A 24545-nucleotide genomic window follows, 5' to 3' on the forward strand; every position below is an offset into this window, starting at 1 on the left:
TTTTTTTTTTTTTTTTGTCTTTTGTCCTTTTAGGGCCGCACTCATGGCATATGGAGGTTCCCAGGCTAGGGGTCAAATTGGAGCTACAGCTGCCGGCCAACACCACAGCCACAGCCACTTGGGATCCGAGCCACATCTGCAACCTACACCACAGCTCACAGCAACACTGGATCCTTAACCCACTGAGTGAGGCCAGGGATCGAACTTGCAACCTCATGGTTCCTAGTCAGATTCGTTTCCACTGTGCCATGATGGGAACTCTGTGAGTTGACATTTACTGAGCCTCTTGTTCTAAGCTGGGCACAGTGGGACCTGTGGGGGCAGAAAGGATCCTCCCATCAGGTCATCAGGTTTGCCCTCAAATGCAGATAGTGACAAGTTCCTGGTGAGGCTCAGAGACACAGGAGCAAAGGAGGCTTTGGGAAGAGGAGAGCAGGCAGCACTTTGGGGAGAGAGGACTTGGAGCAGAGTCTTGAAGGACAGAGGTTTCGACAGATGGTTCTTCAAGAAAATGATATTCCTGGTCCCAGGGAGGAGCATGGGGAAGGGCACAGGGAGCAGGAAGCACGGGGATGGGGGAGAGTGGCCGGAGTCACAGCCTGGGAACTTGACCTCTGGCCTGGGAACTTGAATTTCATCAGGCAGGAAATGAGAGGCTTGTGAAGACTTTTAAAAAACATTTTGGCTGCATCCATGTCTTGTAGAAGTTCCCAGGCCAGGAATCAAACCCAGGCCACAGCAGCAACCCAAGCCACAGCAGTGACAATGCTGGATCCTTTCACCCCAAGGCCACCAGGGAACACCCTCATGAAGACTTTTAAGAATAGGCTTGAGATGTGGAAAAACGATGCTCAGTTTGTGGAGGGTGACTTTCAGGAAGAGAAGCAGGTAACAGGGAACACGTGTAACAGCAGAGGAAATTAAGAAGAGAAGAGGATTAGGAAGGACACCGCACTGCCTACCCTCTCTTTGCCGCTTAAAACCCTGCAAACAGCTTCCTGTTGATCTTAGGGTGAAGCTTAAAATCCTCGACCTGCTTGCACCCTGCCTATGCCTCTTGGAACCCTCGAGGCTCCTCGTGCCTCAGTCAACAGCCTTCTCTTAACCCAGAGGCTGTACGCTGCCCTTCGTTCCTTGGGCTTTCTCACCTGATGTTTCCTCTGCCCCAAATGTGCCCCTGCCACTCAGAGCCCTCTCTGCTCTTTACCTCATTAGCTCCAATTATGCTTCAGGTTTCAGCTCTGTTAAAGCCTGCCCTGGCCCCCGCTGTAAGTTCTCAGCACCTTTGTGTGTGTGTGTGTGTGTGTGTGTGTGTGTGTGTGTGTGTGTGTGAAGCACTTGCTTGTTTGTGTTATTATTCAGCTAACGCCTGCCTTGATTACAGGCTTCGTGAGAACAGATAACTGCCTGTCCGTGATTGCAGGCATTTCAACAGCAAATAAACATCTGTTTGACTTACCCTTGTACCCCGGTCCCGAGCATCTCTTGAGATAATATGCCCTCAAAACATTAGGTGGGAGTTCCCGCTGTGGTGCAGTGGGTTAAGAATCTGACTGCAGCAGCTCGGGTTACTGCAGAGGTGTGGGTTCACTCCCGGCCTGGTTCAACAGGTTAAAGGATCTGGTGTTGCTGTAGCTGTGGTGTAGGTAGCAGATGTGGCTTGGATTCAATCCCTGGCCTGGGAACGTCCATATGCCACAGGTGCAGCCATAAAACAAAACCAAAAACTATTAGATCAATGAATGGAGAAACTAAGGGATTTGATAACTGACCAAGAGGAATGCAAGATGGCACCAGGTTTTTGAGCGCTAGTGACAGAAAAAGTGGCACTGCCACTACTGCAAAAAGGAACAGGGGAGAAAATTTCCAGGGATGATTATGAAGCTGGCATTGTGCATGCTGACTGGGGGGTGCCGGCAGGTTATCAATTTGCCCAGCAGGACATGGCAAATTAACACCACAGCTAAGGGAAATATTGCAGCTGGGCGGAATGAGAAAGGATAAAGAGTTTGTAGGTATATCAGGAAGAATTAATTTGCCTGCATATAGCAAAAAACCCCTGGAGTTCCTGTCATAGCGCATTGGTTAACGAATCTGACTGGGAACCATGAGGTTGTGGGTTCGATCCCTGGCCTCGCTCTGAAATTCCAGTGTCAGATTTGTTGAATTTCAGAGTGGGTTAAGGATCCAGTGTTGCCGTGAGCTGTGGTGTAGGTCACAGACGTGGCTCGGATCCTGTGTTGCTGTGACTCTGGTGTAGGCTGGTGGCTATAGCTCTGATTAGAACCTCCATATGCTGTGGGTGTGGCCCTGAAAAGACAAAAGAAAGAAAGAAAGAAAGAAAGAAAGAAAGAAAGAAAGAAAGAAAGAAAGAAAGAAAGAAAGAAGGAAGGAAGGAAGGAAGGAAGGAAGGAAGGAAGGAAGGAAGGAAGGAAGAGAGGGAGAAAGAAAGGGAGAAAGAAAGGAAGAAAGAAAGGAAGAAAGAAAGAAAAAAACCCCAAAAGAACAGAGACTTAAATTTGTAAGGGCTTATTTTTTCTCTCACCTAAAACCAGTCTGGAGGTAGGAAGTTCAGAGCTGGTCTGGTGGCTTCAAGGTCACCTGAGCCCAGGCTCTCCCTCTCTTTCTGTGCCACCATTCTTAGCACCTGGATTCAAGCTGCAGTCTCCTTTGGCTCCAGATGGCTGCCGGGACTCTGGTCATCAGAGCTGTCTTTCAGGCAGCAGGAAGGTGGAAGGTGAAACGGACTCTCCTAAAAACCTGACCCCCTTCCATCTCATTGGCCAACACTCGGGCAAGAGATGCATCTTGCTTTAAGGAAAGCTGGGGGTGTAACCTTTGAGAGGTTTGCCTTCACAGCCTGAAGAAAGCCAAGGATGCTTCTGCTAAGAATAATGTGTATCAGGTGGCAAGGCTGATTCTACTGAGAAGCAAAGCCTGGATCAAGCGGCAGAGCTCAGGAGAGAAATGGGAGGCTTCCTGTGTCCCCCCAGCAGAAAGGAAGGGGTAGCCAGTGTCAGATTCGTGGAATTTCAGAGTGACAAGGAGGTTCGGCAGACACCTCGCATTTCACTGATGAAGAGATGTGACCCCCTAGATATGAAGTGACTTGACCAACATCATGCAGAAAGTGGGAGGCAGAGCTGAGCAGAACCAGATTCCCCGGAGGAAGTGAGAGAACAGACAGCGGGGAGGTTTGCAGCAGCTCCATCAGAACCTGTCGGAATAAGGGCTCACTTTATGCAACTTGACTGTGACTCGAAGAGAGCTGGCAGGAAGCAGGCGTGGATTTGAATCCCAGCTGTGTGACCTTAGGCTAGTCACCCAGCCTCTCTGAGCTCCAGCTCCTCCGCTGTCCAATGAGGGAACGGCACACAACAGGCACTCCAGACCCTGGTGGTCATTAGTATCAGTATTATTAAGAAGCAACAAATCTTTTTGGAATCATTGAATGAATCATGAACAGATAAAACATGAATGAATGAAATTAGAACAGAGAACCACGTATCCATCTGAGATGGTTTCAGTGTAAAGCTGGATGGGTAGTTTCTCGTGTGTGCCAGCTTTAAATTCCATCCCTCCAGCACTCTGTGTTTGCCCTGCCACCATCTGTACTTGGTCACCTTGTGGCCTGCCTGCCAAACCATGCCACTCTCCTCTGTGACACCGACCCCTTCTTAACACACCAGTCCCATAAAGGCTTCCTCCACGCCTTCATTTCATTTTCCTTTCTCACCCTCCCCTATCTCTTTTCCTACTAGTTCACCATCATTCAATTCCTTCTCCTATTCATTTGGCAACATATTTTAAGGGTTTCTATGAGGCTGAGCTTAGTGTGGTAGGATGGTATTAAAAAGACAATATGGAATTCCCATGATGGCTCAGCAGTAATGAATTCAACCAGTATCCATGAGGATGTAGGTTTAATCCCTGGCCTTGCTGGGTGGGTTAAGGACCCGGCGTTGCCGTCAGCTTTAGTGTAAGTCGAAGATGCTGCTCAGATCCCAAATTCCTGTGGCTGTGGTGTAGGCTGGCAGCTGAAGCTCCTATTCAACCCCTAGCCTGGGAGCTTCCATACGCCGAGGGTGCGGCCCTAAAAAGCAGGGGAAAAAAAAAATAGACAATAGTCGGAGACTCCAGCCTTGAATTCCTTGCAATATGATGACACATGCATGAGTCTCTAACGCATCATGACCTGAAGATCAGATACAGACCTCTGTACCATAGCTGTGTTTTCCCCACCTTCTCCCTTTATCACTGACATTTCCCCAACTGTGTCATTATCTATTCTCTGCTACTTTACACAGTTTTGTGTTATCATCAGTTATCAAGTGTTACTCTTGTGGAAGGTAAAAGGCTAGGAAATAGTTATATTTATGGCCTTTCTTTCCTATCTTAAAAAAAACCCACTTCATCAATTCAATATCAACACTCAATGTAAAACAGCATTAAATTACCAAGTGAAACACACAAAATCCATAAACACTTTAAGTGCGATCCTCACCGAAATTAATTTTCATTGAGCGTATACTGGATCTGTGTTTTATTTGGAAACACAGAATTCATATCGGTTGTACGTGAGGCCCCTGTTGCTGTGGCCAGGACTGGATGCCAGCTGGAGAGGAAATGGCAGTAGGTACTTGCTTACCTGAGAAAGTGCTGCATCCAGAGAGCCCCAAACCCTCTCTGCAGCGAGAGCACCCCCGCATTTTCTCTGCTGCTTGGTTCTGCATCTACCGCTAATGGGCTGGTTGACTTTGGGAAAGCTGCTTCTCTGCCCTGGCCTCAGTTTCCCCATCTGCAAAATAAAGGTGCTAGATGAAACCACTTCTGAGTCAACAGTTCTCACACTCGATTGTGCATAAAAGGCATCTGAGCAACTTCTTAAAAATTCAAAAGTCACACTTGTGATGGAGCATGATGGAGGATAATGTGAGCAAAACAATGTATATATGTGTGTGATTGGGTCACTTTGTTGTACAGTAGAAAATTGACAGAACACTGTAAACCCACTAAAATTGAAAAAATAAAAATCATTATTAACAAAAAAATTCAAAGTCCTGGGTCACCACCCTAGAGGGGTTGGGCCCAGGAATTGGCAGGGTTTTTTTAGTTTTTATTTTATTATTTTTTTTAATTTTTAAATTTATTAATTTTATTTATTATTTTATAATTTATTAATTTTTATTTTATCTCACATTTATTTATTTATTATTATTATTTTTTCTTCTTAGGGCTGCACCTGTGGTATATGGAGGTTCCCAGGCTAGGGGTCGAATCAGAGCTACAGCTGCCAGCCTACTCCATAGCCACAGCAATGCTGGATCCTTAACCCACTGAGTGAGCCCAGGGATTGAACCCACAACCTCATGGTTCCCAGTCAGATTTGTTTCCACTGCGCCATGATGGGAACTCCTATTATTATTGCTTTTTTTTTTTTTTTTTTTTTTTTTTTTTGTCTTTTTGCCATTTCTTGGGCCGCTCCTGCGGCATATGGGAGGTTCCCAGGCTAGGGGTCTAATCAGAGCTGTAGCCGCCAGCCTACGCCAGAGCCACAGCAACTCGGGATCCGAGCAGCGCCTGCGACCTACGCCACAGCTCACGGCAACGCCGGATCGTTAACCCACTGAGCAAGGGCAGGAATCGAACCTGCAACCTCATGGTTCCTAGTCGGATTCGTTAACCACTGCGCCACGACGGGAACTCCCTATTATTGTTTTTTAATCGGCAGTTTTAATGAGCACCCCAGATCGTTTTCAAGAAGAGATATCTGAGGACGACTCTTCGAAATCCACAGTAAGCTCTTATCTGTCTCAACGTGTTGAGTCTTCCTTGAAAACATGGTTCAAATAAATTCTCAAAGAAGAAGGAGGAGGAGGAAAAGGAGGAAGAAAAAGAGAAATGGAAGAGAGGAGCCTGTTATTTTGAGAAAAGTGGTCCGCGGGGCAGGCGTCAGGGTTCCCGGGCTGAGCTGCTCACATTGACCTTCTTCTGCCCATCGCCACCACGCACTGGCGAGGCTTGAGCAGAGGGTGCCTCTGACATTTGCCCAGCTGTTCCCACACCACCTCAACGAGTGAGTACTCTGGCAAGGGGTATGCTCTGGCATACCAGGCATTTTTAGCATCCCCTCACAGCGTCAAGTGAGCCCCAAAGCCTTGATACCAAACAGGCGAGGCAGGACCAACTCTAGGTCCTGGGAGAGGAGGTCTTTCAGTTTTCCACCCAAGAGTGTCTGCCCCAGCAATTACTATCAGACACCTGCTCCCTTCACTAAGAGGAGAGGCAGGGGCCAGAGACTTAATTTTCCCTGATGTGGTCTTCTTATTGCTGATCTAGGGTGATGGTACCATTGGGCATTTGGGGCCCTTTAAATCAGCAACTGCTCAGTACAAGAGTTGAACTCTTGTAGTTTTAAGTAGTGGCTTAAAACTCACTTTGTGCCAGGCAACAGTCTAAGTAATCCACCTGAACCAACTCATTGCGGCTTCTCAGCCACAGCCTGAGAAAGTACTAGGATTGTATTAATTTTCCAGGAGACCCAAGATTCCAGGTAGGGCAGTCTGACTCTACAGCCAAAGTTCTTTTTTGTTGTGTTTTGTTTCTGGGATGCACCTGAGGCATACGGAAGTTCCCCAGCCAGGGATCCAACCTGAGTCACAGCAGTGGCAATGGAGGATCCTTAACCGCTAGGCCACCAGGGAACTCCCAAAGTTCTATATTTGGCTCTACTGCTTGTATGTTTTGAGGAGTCTCAGCTCTCCCTTGACTGTGGCTCATGACCCCGAAGAGCTCCTTAGCTGTCCCTTTCTTACTTTTCCCATCTGCATCTTTGTTCTGCAGGAATGAGGACCAATCAAAGAGGAGTCCATGTCTGGAGAATAACACAGACAGCCTCGTGCCCTTCTTTGCGGTAAGCATTCAGAAATCTGGGGAAAGCAGCTAGCCTGGTGGGCAGGGAAAATACCGGCACAGCTCAGCCCCTTCATCAGACTCTTGGGGGTCCTGCTACAAACACACACGCAATTGCAGAAAAGCCTGGAGCCACTACAAGCCCCTCACCACCCGCCCAGCCCCTGTCACCTTCAAGGCCAAGGTCTAGTGCATTTTCCTCTGAGGGCTGTACTTTTTTTGGCCCAAATAAGTATGCTCCTCTTAGTCTTCAGGTAATTAGATGGCAAAGACAAAATGGCTTGTGCATATAAACTTTCCTACTGCAGGAGGTGAGGGGTTGGGAGAACGAAAGACGCTATAATGATGAGTTACTGCCTGGATCTGAAACAGACACACCTACCAAGATGCACGGGGCGTAGACTCAGGAGATAATCAGCTGACTGGTTATCCGAAACCAATTCCTGCCACGGATTTGTCTTCCTATTTTGTTTCCTTGACATTTTTCATGGCCGTGGAGCTGTCATAAACAGCAGCCTGCCGTCGACTCCATGAAAATCCACATCTATCCTTTCTCTTCTTTTTTACCTCTGAGTCCTGGGAGCCTGACTCAGTCCAGAGAGGAGACATGAGGGCACGGCCAAAGAGGAATATATACAATATTAATGAGCCATTCAGAAGAATGAATATTATTATGTGAAGGAGCTGCCTGCCAACCTCTCCCTGTGTATATCAACCTGCATGCTGAGCTCTGTAACAACACGGAATTAAGCCAATGTCTCCTCTTTTCAGGGGTTGCTCACTCAATCTGCTGTTAACTCTCAATGACCAATTGAGAAATGAGTACTTCATTCCCTAAAGGCAGAAGGCTTTGCTCCATACTATTTTTTATGATGTAAGATTGAAAATTGTTCAGATCAATTTAGCTGCACCCAATATGCCCCTACAGCTCACCAAACAAACCAGCTATTTGGGGCGGGGAACACCTACTTCACCCAAACAGCTTCCCTGAAGGCACTTGCACATATCCTAAAAACAGACTTTGTTTTCAAGTTAGCCTATCTTTCCTGGAAAATCCCAAATGCCAAGAAGTTGGGCATTTTGCTGTCCCTGTGAGCTGCTGCTGATGGGTGGCTTTTCTTTACACTGAAAGACTTTCCTATGAGATGCCTGCCTGTCTTTCCCTCTGACAACTGCAGTCTATCAAGGGGATGGTAAGAAAGAAGCCCACAGAGAGCCTTTCCATCACCAGCACGGTCCTGGGACAGTCTGGGCAGCCAGCTGTTTCTTGCTTCTTGCTTGGCATTTTGCTGGGTCTCAGGAATCTTTCTGTCCTTTGCTTCCCACGATTAGTGCTGTGTTCTGGCTGCTCTGGTAGGTTGTGACTCTGAAGGTTAAAAAAAAAAGGACTGATTTCCACATGGGGCCGGTAGAATCAGTGTCACGCACGGCTCTGCCGCCACACCTTGTAAACCTGGCCAGGCTACAAGCCTGTGTCTGTCCCTCGCGGTTCCGAGAACAATCCTCGGCCAGCACTGACAGGAAAGGCCATTATGGTGGCTGATGCTCTCACCATCTGGAGTGGTTACAGTTGTCAGCATCTGAGATGACTCACGGGCGCCGAGGAATCATTTCACTAATTTAAGCACTAATCAGGAGGGAGGAAGCCGTTGCTAAGTGCTGCTGCGTGAAGAAAATACCCCGCCAGATGAAAAGGAAGGACCATTGACTTGGTCTTAGCCATTTGAAAATAAAGTGGCTTGGGATGTCCTTCTCGGTGGCATCTAATAACAGGCCATCCCTCGTGGGAGGGGCCGGGCCAGCTTCAGGAGCGCTGGCTGGGTCTCTGGCCAGAGAGGACCCATCCCTCCTCTCCAGGACCAGCTGTGCCCTGCGAGTCCAGGCAGTTCCCTGACAGAGTCTCAGCAGTTTGGTGTGGGAAGAGCAATGCAAACACATGGGGATACAGGTTTTTTAGGTGACATCCTCCCTTGGGTGTTTGCTCTCCTGCTGTTCCGTGCAAATGGTGACCTCAGCAGAGGCGCCCCATAGCTGTCAGAGGTGCCCCATAGCTGTCAGAGTCGGGCCCTTCAGAAAGTCCCATCAGCAGCTGGAGGCTCAGAGCTGGTCACCTAGCTCATCCTGAAACTTAACTCTTGCCTCTGGCAGGAATCAGCTCTGACAACCCCTTGATTTTGGACTGCAAGCTCCAGAACTGTGAGAGAATACACTTCTGTGATTTGTGATCGTTTGTTACAGCAGCCCTAGGAAATTAATCCAGTGGGGGACCAGCAGACCTTATATGTCATGAGAAGAAGCCAGCACACCAGAGCCAAGACTCCCCTTAAGACCGAGGGTTTTTGATCAGCTACTCTATGAGCTGTTGCTGCCCCAAACATCCTTAGAGTCTGTGCTTACTGTGCTGTAAAATATAGGAGTTCTGTGGTGGCTCAGTGGGTTAAGGTTCAAGCATTGTCACTGCTGTGGTTTGGGTCAGTGCTGTGGCTCGGGTTCAACACCTGGTCAGGGGAATTTTCGCATGCCACGGAGGTGGCCAAAAAAGACTATGTTGTAAAATATAGAAAGCTTTCATCTCATGGGGGCTGATTTATTTGATTCAACTCTTTTTGTTTCCATCAAGGATCCTAAGTCTAGGCTGAGCACTAACTCCTGCCCTTTCCATGCTGGGCAGGAACAGGGCTGCCACAGTTTCTCTTGGAGGGGACCATGCAGGGTGGCCTTTTTAACCATTTCCCGTTCATTGCCATGTGGCGGCCACACTGTCTCTTCTCCAACTGGCATTTCACCTTGGCCTTGCCTTCTGCAGCTGCTCACCCGCTTCTTCAGGAATCCTGAGCATCTGCTCTAGGGACATCCACAGCATCCTTAATCTTAAGATAAAAGCTATTACGGAAGTAGCATTTACATGTTCCCCAATAAACTTGTTTAATCTGTACGACCAACCTGTCATAGCCTCCTTTCACAGACAACGACAGTGAGGGCCAGCAAGGCTAACTTGCCCAAGGTCAACAACCAATAAGTCACAGATGGAGACATAAACCCACAAAGCCTGGCTCAAAAGTCTGATGCGTAACTACAATGGAACTGCCTCCAAGTTTGGCAACAGAGGAAAAAGTGCCAGCAGCGCTGGCGGCCCGAAGCCATCTTCTGCTTCCCTTGCTCATCATCCCTTGGGAATTATCCCACTTGAGACAGGAGTGCTCCCCTCATAATGCACAATTTCGCCCTTGACCCTGGAGAAAGCTCACGACTCTACCTTTAATTCCTCACAGCCATGGCCAGCCACAACTGAGCAGAAATGGGTAAAGCAAGCCTAAATGAAAGCCACAAAGAGGAACACTGAGCTCCACGTCGGCGTGCCACCCTGTTCCCAGGAGGTCTCCACGATGGCAGCCGTTTCCCTCCCTCCGCCAGAGCAATGGGGATGGGGAATTACCTCTAAATCCTGGCCCAAGGGCAGGGAGAGGCCATGAGAAGAAGGGGTTGCCCTTCATGCCTGCCCGCCCTGCTCTCCCACTTCTAGCTGCTTCCTGAAAGCCAGCCTCCGTCCCTGGGAATAACCGACGCCCCCCTCCCCAGCCCCGCCACACACACACTCCCCACCAGGAAAATTCCACTCTCCACCCACGGAGATACGTCTTATCTGTACTCTCAACAGGACCCCCCACCCTGACACAACCCAGTAGACCTGGTGTCACACTCCGAGACCTACGGGTCCAGAGACAAAAGGAGGGAGTGTCCTTACCTCCCCTCAACCATGGAGGGGGTCGGTTCTGGCCACAAGGACGGTCACTTCATCCCCCTGTAACTTGTCAACAGACTAACTCATTTCTACTAGCCATTTAGTCAATGGCTCTAATCAGAAAGACACTCCTTTCAAGAAGCAAGACAAGAGGAACTGAATTCACTGAGTGGTCTATGGAAAGCTTGTTTCTTGTTTCAGGGATCCATCACAACGTGAAGGAGTTGTGGCCATCAGTGGACACCATCACTGGTGTTTTCCAGTGAGCCTCAAACATTTAGGAAATGAACCTAACAAGGACACTGCAGTTAAAGTTAACACCTGGCTTCCCAGAAGCGGTCCTGAGCCTACATGCTCGATTTTATCTGTCCCCTATTGCCCCAAACTGGCTTGTGATTTCTGCCTCTGCCAAAGACTCCAACAGTTAACTCAATGCCAGGGTGTGGCATGTTTGAAAATTATTTCAAAGTTAGTGACATCTCAGGGCTGGTCAAAGGCTGCGCATTCTGCAGAAGTGAAAGTATAGTTTTTGCTTTGGGAAAATCTGCAGTACGCTTTCTTAAACCACTGCCTGATGAGAGAGGGCTTTTATTTTTCCCCCAGTAGAAACCTATTTCTGAGTTTGAAGTAAACAGAAGTTGTATGTTATGTGCTGAAAATGAAGTTATCTGTTTTTTAACCATTTCTGGTGCAAAGCAGCAACTTGCTATCGTGATTAGACAGTGTGTTAGCATCGAGTTTTTCCAAAGACAAAGAAGGGATTCCCAAATGTTATCACTCTGAAATATTATTTGTTATTGTTTTTGTTTTTTAAAATATTATGTATTCAAATCTCCATTTATCAACAGTTCAGACTCAGAATATTAGGAAAGCAAGTGAGTCAGCTATAGGACAACTTGCAGCAGAATCTAGAAAGATGCTTAGAAAGTAAAGATTATTGCTTTATTGAGTTAAGGAGCAGGAAGGAAATTTAGTGATTCCACTCCCTATTTTAAAGATGAAGAGATGGAGTTCTCGTCGTGGCACAGCGGAAATGAATCCGACCAAGAACCATGAAGTTGGGGGTACCATCCCTGGCTTCGCTCAGTGGGTTAAGAATCCAGTATTGCCTGTGGTGTAGGTTGCAGACGTGGCTTGGATCCTGTGGTGTAGGTCGCAGACACGGCTCGGATCCTGTGTTGCTGTGGCTATGGCGTAGGCCAGCAGCTATAGCTCTGATTCAACCCCTAGCCTGGGAACCTTCATATGCTGCAGGTGTGGGCTTAAAAAGACGAAAGACAAAAGACAAAAAAAAAAAAAAAAAAAAAAAAAGATGAAGAGAAAAAACGGTTTGCAGATAAGTTTGGAAAAACCCTGCCAAGTGTTCAGGCCTCCCAGTCGCCTGTGCTATGCACCGGACTGTGGGTTATTTGTGGTGATGGGCCTGACCTGAGTGTACAGTATACCGTGTCGGGTTTTTTTTGTTTTTGTTTTTTGTCTTTCTGCCTTTTCTAAGGCCGCTCCACCCCCACCCCGCACCCTCCACCCCCTCTGGCATATGGAGGTTCCCAGGCTAGGGGTCTAATCAGAGCTGTAGCCGCTGGCCTACACCAGAGCCACAGCAATGCAGGATCCAAGCCAAGTCCTCGACCTACACCACAGCTCATGGCAACATCAGATCCTTAACCCACTGAGTGAGGTCAGGGACAGAACCTGCAACGTCATGGTTCCTAGTCGGATTCGTCAACCACTGCGCCACCTCATCGTTTTTAACACCTCCTTTGCACTTAGCTGCCATCCAGCTTCCTTTAAGGTTGGAGATATTTCGCCTTTTAAAATGTCAGGGCTGGCTGGCTGCACTAACCACGGCAACCACTCTCCAGCTCAGCCTCACCAGTGGGCGGGGAAGTCTAGCATTCACAGCATCTGTTCTTGTTTGCTTGCTTTCTCTCTGTTTTTGTTTTGTTTTATAGTTAACTAAATTCCTCTTAACCTCTGGCTTCATTTTGGCCATCTACTAAGACCCAGGAGGGCTTACCATTGAGTTTCTGAATTTAAAACGGCTCTTAATTTTGTCAAATGCTACTCAGAAAGCAACCTTAACCACATCATATTTATACATTTCCTCTTTCTCTTCTCTGGATCACACTTTTTGCGTATTTTTTTTTCTTTTTTTGTCTTTTTGTCTCTTTAGGGCCACACCCTCAGCACATGGAGGTTCCCAGGCTAGGGGTCGAATGGGAGCTATAGCCACTGGCTTACACCACAGCCACAGCAACGCATGATCCAAGCTGCATCCACAACCTACATCACAGCTCTCGGCAACACCAGATCCTTAACCCACTGAGCGAGGCCAGGGATCAAACCCACAACCTCATGGATGCTAGTCAGGTTCATTTTCACTGAGCCACACAGGAACTCCTGGATCATACTTTTTAAAAAGAGGTTAATATGGACAGGAAAAAAAGAACTGATCCTGTATTCACTTAGGCAAAAGCGATAAAAAAAAAAAAAAAAAAAAAAGCAGAGCAGAAATCTACTTCCATACTAATGTAAATTAGTATACAAAACACAAAAAAGTGGTTATATTGTAGGAGCGAAGGGAAAAACTAAAGCAATGATCAAATGGGAAGGCCCTCGTGTAAAGAGATTTTTGCTGTTTTGTCAACATAAAGTTCAACTACACTCTATTTCTAAAGCTATTTTTCAAAATAGGAAGTTCTTATTGTAGATGTACTACCTACTCATTATTTGTAAAAAATGAAATTTGGACTGTTAAAAAAGAAAGAAAGAACCAGGAGGCCTGGATTTGAAGCTTAACCCTGCTGTTCTAGAGAGGTTTGAATTTAGAATTGTCATTTAAACTCCTCTGCACTGCGTTTCCTCATTTGTAATTTGGAATTCACAAGCTAAATACTTTTTAATTTGCTGAGATCTTAAGATGCTTTTTAGTGCAGCAAAATATTTTCTTGCTCTTTTTAATGGATGAAGAAATTGAAAATGAGGGAAGTTAAGTGAATTGCCTGAAACTACCACCTTGAAGGATTGAGGATAGAAATAGGGTAATAAGCAAAGAATATTAGAATAATTTACTACTCTGAATTCGTGGCTGTCTTTGGCTACAAAGTCAGGTAGATAAAACCTGTTTTCTTACCTGGACTTTCAGCACCGGCCCCCACCGCCACTCCCGGCTTTGGACTTTTTCTCTGAGCATCATTTAACTCTGCAGCCATTGTTTGCCAGGAGAGACAGGTGGGGAGTGGGAGGTGGGGGGGTGGGGACAGGAGTGAGGGGGAGCGGCCTCGAAATACAGCCCTGGCCTTTACCATCACACATCAGGACAGCTGGATTTGTATACCTTAGAAGACATACTAGGAGAAGTATTGCAGATGAAGCAGCTTTTCAAAGTACGAAGGTGGCATGCTGGTAGCTTCCCAATCTTAGCCTTTTTTGGTTGCTACAGAATTTTGAACATAAATAGATTAGGGCATGGAGTTCCTGTCGTGTCACAGTGGAAATCGGAGCTGTAGCCACTGGCCTACCCCCCAGCCACAGCAACGCAGGATCTGAGCCGTGTTTTCGACCTACACCACAGCTCACGGCAACGCTGGATCCTTAACCCACTGAGCAAGGCCAGGGATGGAACTCACAACCTCATGGTTCCTAATCGGATTAGTTAACCACTGTGCCAGGACAGGAAATCCTCTTATTTTTAATTTAATTTAATTTTTTTCATTTTTACGTCTGCACCTGTGGCATATGGAATTCCTGGAATAGAGGTTGAATTGGAGCTGCCATCTGCTACCTACATCACATCTTGTGGCAACACCAGTATGTGACACACTGAGAGAGGCCAGGAGTCGAACCCGCATCCTCCTGGATACTAGTTAGATTTGTTTCCACTGAGCCATGACAGGAACTCCCCACTCTAACCTTAAAGGGCCAAGGAAAAGGCATGTTATTGGAACAAGCAGAGGGTAGCTGTATGGACAGGACCACCTGAAAGTCATTATGCCTTGGAAAAGATGCAGACATTGTCCAGCAATGTTCATAGCAGCATTATTCACCATCTCCAAAAGGTAGAAAAAACTCAAACTTCCATCAACAGATAAGTTGATCAACAAAATGCAGTCTATCTAAACAATGGAATATTATTCAGCCTTAAAGAGGAATGAAATTCAGATACATGCAACTGCATGCATGAACCCTGAAGACATTTTTTCTGGGTGACATAAGCCAGGCACAAAGGGACAAACATTGTATGATGGTTCTAATAAGAGATACCTAGAGTAACCAGATCCATAGACATGAAAAGCAGTATAGCGATCACCAGGGGGTAAGGGAGGCCAGATGCAGAATTATTGCTTCATGAGGGTGGAATTTCTGTTTGAGATGATGAAAAAGTTCTGAAATGGATGGTGGTGATGACTTCATGACTCTGTGAATGTACTTAATGGTTACCACTAAAAATGGTTAAAAGTCTAAATGTTATTTTTTATTAGCATAATTTTTTTAAAAAGCAGATAAGAAAGAAAAAAAAAAAAAAAGGATTCAGCCAACCCATAGTAATTCTTCAGGGAATAGTCTAGGGGCTAAAGGTCCAAATTCTTTGTCCTTTCATCCTCCGTTTGTGGCCAGAGTCTCTCATTTGTTGAATCCCACTGGAACACACAGAACCAGAGACCCTGTTCATGTGGTTCACAAGAAGATCTGCAGGGACTAAAGGAAGCTGGATAGCTGGGTCCCATCATTCAATCTACTGTTCTCTAGAGAAAGCAGCAAGTCCACCACAGGAATAGCATCCAAGGAGTTCCTGTCATGGCTCAGCGCTAACAAATCTGACTAGTATTCATGAGGACACAGGTTCGATCCCTGGCCTCGCTCAGTGGGTTAAGGATCCGGCATTGCCATGAGCTGTGGTATGAGTCGAAGACACGGCTCGGATCTGGTGTTGCTGTGGCTGTGGCGTAAGCTGGTGGCTACAACTCCGATTAGACCCCTAGCCTGGGAACTTGCATATGCCATGGGCACAGCCCTTAAAAGACAAAAAAAAAAAAAAAAAAAAAAAAAGAACAGCTTCCCAAAAGTATTGAAATGAAAAAAGCCGAGGGCAGGTGTTTTGTCCTAATCCAAAATCAGCTGTACATAATCAGTAAACACAGTGATGTGTGTTCCAAGGAACCTGGAAAACCTGTGTTTAAATGCCATGATGTTCATTTCTATCTTTCTGTTTTGTTGGGTTTTGGTTTTAGGGTTTTTTTTGGGGGGAGGCATCCTGTAGCACGTGAAAGTTCCTGGGTCATGGATCAAACTCACACCACAGTGGTGACAACACCAGATCCTTAACCTGCTGAGCCACACCGGTCCTCATTTCTATCTTTTGATCCAGAAATTCCACTTCTAGAAATCTACCTTAAGGAAATAATCAGAAATGTAGACTAAAGATTTCATACAAGGAGATGCACTGTGAAGTTATTCATAATCACCAAAAAGAAGCAACTACATGTCCAGCATGCACAATATAATATTAGACAAGAAAGGAGAACACTAACTGAATATAGGCTGTAATACCAACTATGTAAGAGGCTGCAAAGTACACTAAAATTTTATTTTTATTTTTTTATTTTTTAGGGCCGCACCTGAGGCACATGGAGTTTCCCAGGCTAGGGGTCAAATTAGAGCTACAACTGCCAGCCTACACCACAGCCACAGCAATGCCTGATCCAAGCTGCATCTGCGACCTACACCACAGCTTATGAAAACACTGGATCCTTAACCCCTGAGCAAGGCCAAGGATTGAACCTCATTCTCATGGATGCTAATCAGATTCATTTCCACTGAGCCATGATGGGAACTCCTAAATTTTTAGAATGGTTATATTTGGATGATTGAATTAAGAATTTACTTTTGTACTTTTTCAAATTTTACTTTTTCTTTTTTTTTTCTTTTTGTGGCTACACTTGCACATATGGAAGTTCCCAGGCTAGGGGTCGAATCGGAGCTACAGCTGCCTGCCTACACCACAGCCACAGCCATGCTGGATCCAAGAGGCATCTAAGACCTACCCTGCAGCTTGTGGCAACGCTGGTCCCTTAGCTCACTAAGCGAGGCCAGAGTTTGAAACCCACATCCTCAAGGAAACTGCGTCAGGTTATTATCCCATGAGCCACAATGGGAACTCCTCAAATTTTTTAATTTTTTCAACATCTCTGTGTTAAATACAATTTACTTTGATAATTCAGAAAAAAAATAATACATTTTTTAAAACCCCATGTCTGCCTCACATGATAAATATTCCTACCAGGGAGACCTATAGAATCTCCTATGTCATCCTATATAAAAGGAATTGATTACTTGCTGGCTGTCTATTAATTTAAAGGGAAGCAGTCAAGGGGAGTGAGGGGCTGGGAGGCAGCGTGTGTGTCTGAGGATGCAACTTCCTTTGATGCACCTCTGCTAAACAACGAAATTCTATCTCCTGCAAGAAATTATTTCTGCTGGCTGTGCAAATGTCAGGCTGGAGCCTGCCCTTGGAGAGGCGGCTGCATCATTATATCCTTGTAAAATCAGCAGAGCCTATGCATGAACCGTCACAGTGGTTGATTTTTACAAGCTACTCGCTCTGGGCAGCTGCACATAGAAAACCATAGCTCAGAGGAGATGGTGATTCCTATTGTTATTCCTTCTCATTTTAGGTTTTGCCATTTTGAAAGAGTGTTGTTTGACCCGGGAGGAAACGCTCTTTGTGTAAAAATGACTTCCTAGCCGTAGGAAACTACAATATATTAACCTGTACTTGGTACCATCTAGCCTACCTTTTGTTTGTTGTCTAACCGCTTCTTACCCTTGCATCATGCACACTCTGGGGCTGGCAGCTTTGGAAGACCTGCTCCATGGATGTTCTGCTGACCCCAAGGCTTCTGGGGTCCTCTCCAGGGAAAAGGACCTACACGGGTCAGAGGCTCTGCTGTCTGCTCAGTGCTCAGCCTCTACTGAAGACTGCCTGTTAGTGACAAAGGCCAAGCCAGGATTTGGTGGCATAGAGGCACCTGTCTCCTGCTGGCTCTTGGCACCAAGTCATTGCATCCAGTCAGCAGCAGGCAAGAGTTTTTTGTTGTTGTTGTTGTTGTTGTTTTGTCTTTTGTCTTTTTAGGGCCTCATTGATTGCATATGAGGTTACCAGGCTAGGGGTCTAATCGGAGCTACAGCTGCTAGCCACAGCCACAGCCATAGCCATAGCAATGTGGGATCCTACACCACAGCTCATGGCAACGCCAGATCCTTAACCCACTGAACAAGGCCAGGGATCGAACCCACAACCTCATGGTTCCTAGTCAGATTCGTTTCCACTGTGCCAGGACAGGAACTCCACATTTTTCCTAGTTTTATTGAGAAATTATTGACTTGTCTCCCTATGTAAGTTTAAGGCATACAGCAATATTGTGCAATGGTTACCACCAGAGGTTCAGCTTCTATCTCTCTTCTCATTCAGATACAATAAAAAGAAAATACAGAAGAAAGGAAAACAATTTCTCCTCATGATGAGAATGCACAGGGTTTACTCTCTTACCAGCTTTCCTATGTATCATACAGCAGTGCTACTTGTGGTCATCATGTTGTACACTATACATTTTTAAAAATTACAGTGCAAAAATCAGAGCCCCCTTGTGGCCTAGTGGTTCAGGATTCAGCATTTTCACTGCTATGGCAAGGGTTCGATCCCTGGCCAGGGAACTTCTGCATGCCATAGCCAGAAAAAAAAAAAAAAAACAACAAAAATAAAGCATTTGAGAGAAGTCATTATTAGCCAATGAGGGTGAGCTGAGCAAAAAATGTACAAAGATTTTTATTTTTGACACATTACTTGGGTCCCGTCCCCAAAGAATCTAACCTAATAGGTCTTAGGTGAAGATTGCACATCTGTATATTGAAAATGCTCCACTTAAGAGCCGTTGCGTTAAAAATTACTGGAAGATTCCAAGGTAACAGAAATAAAAGCAAAAACAAACCAATGGGACCTAATAAAACTGACAAGATTTTTTTTTTTGCACAGCAAAGGAAACCATAAAAAAAGAAAGACAACCTATGGAATGGAAAAAAAATCGTTTCAAATGCGGCAACTAATAAACTTAATCTCTAAAGATACAATTTATACAACTCAATGGCAAAAAAACCAACAACCTGATTGAAAAATGGGCAAAAGAACTGAATAGACATTTCTCCAAAGAAGATATACAGATGGCCAACTGGAACGTGAAAAAATGCTCAATATCATTAATTATTAGAGAAATGCAATCAAAACTACTATGAGGTACCATCTCACACCTGTCAGAATGGCCATGATTAACAAGTCAACAAATAACAAATCCTGGAGAGGGTGCGGAGAAAAAGGAACACTCCTACACTCTTGGTGGGAAGGTAAATTGGCACAACACTATGGAAAACAGTATGGAGGTTCCTCAGAAAACTAAATATAGAACTATCATATGATCCAGCAATCCCACTCTTCTCCATATATCTGGACAAAACTTTCCTTGAAAAAGATACATGCACCCTTATTGCAGCACTATTCACAATAGCCAAGATATGGAAACAACCTAAATGTCCATCAACAGATGTATGGATTAAGAAGATGTGGTACATATACACATTGGAATACTACTCAGCCATAAAAAAGAACAAAATAATGCCGTTTGCAGCAACATGGATAGAACTAAAGACTCTCATAATAAGTCAAGTAAGTTAGAAAGAGAAAGACAAATACCACACGATAGCACTTATATCTGGAATCCAAATATGGCACAAATGAAACTTTCCACAGAAAACAAACTCATGGACATGGACAACAGACTCATGGTTGCCAAGGGGGAAGGGAAGGGAGTGGGATGGACTGAAAGTTTGGGGTTAATGGATGCAAACTATTGCATTTAGAGTGGATAAGCAAGAAGATCCTGCTGTATAGCACAGGGAACAATATCTAGTCACTTGTGATGAAACATGATGGAGGATAATGTGAGAAAAATAATATATATATATGACTGGGTCACTTTGCTGTATAGTAAAAATGGACAGAATGCTGTAAATGAACTATAATGGAAAAAATAAAAATCTTTTAAAAAAGTTTTGCCTTCTTGGACTGATTCTCAACTAAAAATGAAACTAAAAGTCAGAAAAAATTACTGGAAGAAATGAGGCAATTCTAATAGCATTTATTGTTAGTAGAATACCTTCTGAGGGGCGGTATTTTTTTTCTTTTACACTTGGTTGCATCAAGACCAAAAAATGTTTACCCACTGCTTATTTGTGCCCCAGACTTCAGACTTAAGATTTGAGTGTGAGCCAGGAAGACGGCCACCTCGACACAAAGCTGAGGGATTAGCCTCCTACATCAACGATGTCTTTCATAACCGAGCAGCTTGCTTTCCCCACAGTTTCCCAAGTTATGGCTCAAACCTCCCTGATCTTGAGCCAGAGTGAGATGGAATTCATATTTCTTAATGATCAATATGGCATTACTTCCAGAGAGAAATTAAGTGTGAGCATAAACAACTTGGCCAAGTGTACAAAAGACAGAGACAGACATATCTGAGGGTGCCTGAAGATCTACAATCCACAATACTGTGGATACATTTGACTAAATAAAACGTATTTATTCACAAACAGGAAAATGGAATTTTTTAAAATTATTATTATTTTTTTATGTTTTGGTCTTTTTAGGGCTGCACTGATGGCGTATGGAAGTTCCCAGGCTAGGGGTCAAATCAGAGCTGTAGCCGCTGGCCTACGCCACAGCTACAGCAACCCCAGATCCAAGCCGCGTCTGCAGCCTACACCACAGCTCACGACAATGCCGATCCTTAACCCACTGAGCGAGGCCAGGGATGGAACCTACATCCTCAAGGATGCTAGTCAGATTGTTCCTGCTGAGCCAGGGGGAGTTCCTGAGTTCCTGAGTTCCAGGAACTCCAGGAACATGGAATTTTTAGAATCTGTATGAATAAAAACTTAATTCCTTTTTTTCCTTCTAGTGTACAGAAATCCCACTATTGAAGTTAGCAAAACAGTATCCAAGAGGACCAGAAAGGGAGGCAAGCCTGCCTGGGTGTTTTTATGCATGGGACCAGAGTTCTGAAGAAGTTGTTATCCGACCAGGTCAGGCAGCCAAACTTCAGTTAACAAAAAGGAAAGTGTTGCAATCAAAGAATTCATTTCTCTATTAACTTAAAAATACACAGTGGTAATTGTACATTACTAGTATACTTTATGGCCAATCATTCCATCTATCTGGGTTGAGCCCTCAGGAAAGTTCTCGATAGCACCTGCTGAGAAGGAAAGACTCATGCATTTTCATGGGGAGGACACAGAGTCATTTTCAAGTGGCAATGCTTTGCAAAACAGTGACGCTTTGCTGGCTTTTGCGAATATACGAAGTGATCATAAGAAGTTGGGGGAGGTCCCAATGTGGCTCAGCAGTAACGATTCGGATCCATGACGATGCAGGTTCAATCCTTGGCCTCGCTCAGTGGGTTAAGGATCCTGAGTTGCCCTGAGCTGTTGTGTAAGTTGCAGATGTGGCTTGGATCTGGTGTTTCTGTGGCTGTGGTGTAAGCCGGCAGCTGCAGCTCCAATTTGACCCCTAGCCTGGGAACCTCCCTATGCCTCAGGTCTGGCCGTAAAAAAAAACAAAAAAATGGTGGGGGGATTTATACTCCCAGAAAAAGAGATATTACCAGCCTCAACGAGCCCTTCACGATTTCACAGGAAGTTTAGGATTTCTCTCCCCTATCTTATTAGGGACAGGTTAGAAAGACAGACTTCCAAACAATGTCTGGGGTGAAACAATAGTAATTGCCGCACAAGAGAGTCCCTGCAAGATCAGACTAACTGCAATGAACTCCAGTGAGAAACCCTCTGCGGCCCCAATTTCGAGGACTTGTCCCCAGGCCTGCCGCTGCTAGCTGGGAGCTGATATTTAAAATGCTGCAACATCTGCCCTAAGATCTTTCCAGAGAAAGGATTGTGAAGCAGGAGCAGAATGATCGCATCATTCACACTTGAACTCGATGCGGTGAGCACATTTGTTTGTCCTCATTAAGCGCAGCGTTAGCCATAGCCAGCACTCACTGACATGCAGAGACAGTGCGCTGGGGCTGGGCCAGCCAGCCAGGGGCTGGTCAGGAGAGCTGGGCCCTGCCCAAGGTCTGCCAAGATGAGCTTTGCAGCCTGGGGAAATTAGCAGCTTCCCTGGGATCTGGGGGAACTTGTCAAGAAGTAGAGGCATTTAGGAAAAGGTTTTCCAGAAGCCCCTGGGGTCTCAGAACATGCCCAAGGCCACCCCAGGGGTTGGAGGAAGGCCAGACCAAGGCAATGCCCACAGGGCCTTTCCCCTGTTTCAAGCAGGGCCTCTTTGGATCATTTCTACACACTGAGCTCCAAGTCCGACTGGTTTTAAAGGTGTGAAAACCATAGGACTAGCTAAGCTTTGCATTCTTTACCTACAAAAGGACACAGTGAAGAATCTGATTGTCACAGACTTGGGCGGGAGCCACCTTGCCTGGCTTCAATCCTCATCTCTTCTGTCTGGGTGACCTTGGGTAAGTTTCTTAACTTCCCTGGGCCTCACTTTCCTCATCTATAAAGTGTGTAATGACAGCCCTTGCCTCCCAGGATTCTTGGGAGGATCAAATGACGTCCTCAGAGCAGTACCCAGCACATAAACAAGCGTTTCTTCTTCTTGGCCCCAGTTAGCAGCCAGCTTCTGGGCCAGCATCGTTAATAAAGCCACAAAAGGAAAGGCACAAGAATTCACTCGTTCCATGTAAAGGTGCTTGGGCGCATAATTGGATTCGCTGCAAGTGCCTTTTTAAATGTTACTGTTGGTTTCTGATTCACATTTGGGAAGAAAAGCAGAACAGGAGGTGATAAATTCCTATACAGGAGAGCTTGGCAGGAGACACAGATGTGACTGTACAGTTAATTGGGGACTGGGAGGTGAAAGTCCTGGGCAGAAGCAGGGTGACACTAGCTGGTTCCTCTCCTGCTGTGGTTTACGGTGATTAGTTCATTAGGGATTCTGCAGGGCCGTTCCTGGGTGGCTGCTGATCCTGTCTTTGCCCAGACAGGGATGATGTCAGCATATAGTTTATGGCATTCAGCAATCCTCTGGAGGATTCCAGGAGCTTATAGAGCGTCTCCAGGCTGCTGGCCAGCACTCTGAAAAAGAAATCCCACTTGGACCTCATGTATCCCTGCTTGCTCGTCTCCAGCATGATTTGTTGTTGTTGTTGTTCTCTGTGCAAGTGCCAGGGAATGAGAAGCAACCTCCAAAGTTCCTTGCGTAAGACTCATTTTTCTAGCCTTGCTGGCTCACTGAGAAGTCGGCTCCATCCCTTAGCCTCTTCTCCAATCACCAAGGGCATGGAAAGAGCTAAAACACCAGGGCTAGATGGAATTTAAGATGCAGGATTAAATTCTAAAATGCAGGAGTTCCTGTTGTGGCGCAGCGAAAACGAATCCGACTAGGAACCATGAGGTTGTGGGTTCGATCCCTGGCCTCATTCAGTGGGTTAAGGATCTGGCATTGCCGTGAGCTGTGGTGTAGGTCACAGACGTGGCTCGGATCCCGCATTGCTGTGGCTGTGGCATAGGCCGGCAGCTACAGCTCCAATTCGACCCCTAGCCTGGGAACCTCCACAGGTTTGGGTACTGCCCTAAAAGGACAAAATAAAAAAAAATCAAAATGTATTGTTATTTTATGTACCACTAAGAAAGAAACAAAGATCTACTAATTAAACTCGGACACAAGCTTTGAAAAATCAGTTTGAAAATACTCTTTTGGACTTAGTTAAGCACAGATCTTTTAATTTTAATTTTTGTCTATGCCCACAGCATGCCAAAATTCTCAGACCAGGGATCGAGCCCTTGTCACAGTAGTGACAATGCCAGATCCTTGACTTGCTGAGCTGCTAGGGAACTCAACATGGATTTTTAAACAGTCACATATTCTTGTACACACATAAAAATAGCAAGCTGGGGTGTTGCTAAACCTTTTTTGCATGCAGAGTCTGAGTCTTCTATATCACTTTTTTTTTTCTTTTTATAGCTGTACCTGCAGCACATGGAAGTTCCCAGGCTAGTATTGACTTGGACCTGTAGCTACCAGCCTATACTACAGCCACAGCAATGACAGATCTGAGCCACATCTGTGACCCACACCACAGCTTGTGGCAACGCCAGACCTTTAACCCACTGAGTGAGGTCAGGGATCGAACCCAAATCCTCATAGATACTAGTCGGATTCTTAACTTGCCAAGCCACAACAGGAACTCCTTGAATCACTTTTTAATCAGCCATCAACCGTATCTGTTTATTTTTTTTCTTTCTTTCTTTCTTTTTTTTTTTTTTTTTTTTTTTTTTTTTGTCTTTTTGCCATTTTCTTGGGCCACTCCCGTGGCATATGGAGGTTCCTGGGATAGGGGTTGAAATCGGAGCTGTAGCCACTGGCCTACGCCACAGCCACAGCAAGGCGGGATCTGAGCCGCGTTTGCGACCTACACCACAGCTCACAGCAACGCTGGATCCTTAACCCACTGAGCGAGGCCAGGGACCGAACCCGCAACCTCATGGTTCCCAGTCGGATTCGTTAACCACTGAGCCACAATGGGAACTCCGTATCTGTGTTTCTTCACATGATGTCATCCTTTGTGTTGTAAGAGCCATAGTTACAGAGAATGTCACTGTCAAATCATAGAGTAAATTCCTGAGGACATCGTAATGTAAGTGGCCTGGGGACTCAGTACAGGTGGTGCCAAACATGCACACATCTCAAGTGAAATGCCCCGTGAACAGCTGTGACAGGTTTGTGCTTGTGCTGCAATGACAACTCCTTCATGATGGCCATCGGGCCAGGAGC

The 24545-nt window shown here is 45.7% G+C and overlaps 1 protein-coding gene across 3 annotated transcripts in view; it reads right to left on the reverse strand.

Moving 5' to 3' along the window:
• LOC110262137 overlaps positions 1-24545 on the reverse strand; it is a 101687-nt gene that overhangs the window by 22941 nt on the left and 54201 nt on the right. The window contains exons 4-5 of one of the 3 annotated variants that reach the window (XR_002346729.1): positions 7295-8278; positions 4649-4798 (exon numbers count right to left, since the gene is read on the reverse strand). Coding sequence is in view for 1 of the 3 variants with exons in the window: in XM_021101511.1 (XP_020957170.1) it covers positions 3238-3393; positions 4649-4798 (306 nt within the window). In the remaining 2 variants the exon portion in view is untranslated. Of the gene's footprint in view, positions 1-3237; positions 3394-4648; positions 4799-7294; positions 8279-24545 lie in introns of all 3 variants that reach the window. The other 2 variants (XM_021101511.1, XR_002346728.1) reach the window with 2 other exon arrangements.

Source organism: Sus scrofa, chromosome 8 (genome assembly GCF_000003025.6).
Source record: "Sus scrofa isolate TJ Tabasco breed Duroc chromosome 8, Sscrofa11.1, whole genome shotgun sequence".
Lineage (NCBI taxonomy): Eukaryota > Metazoa > Chordata > Mammalia > Artiodactyla > Suidae > Sus > Sus scrofa.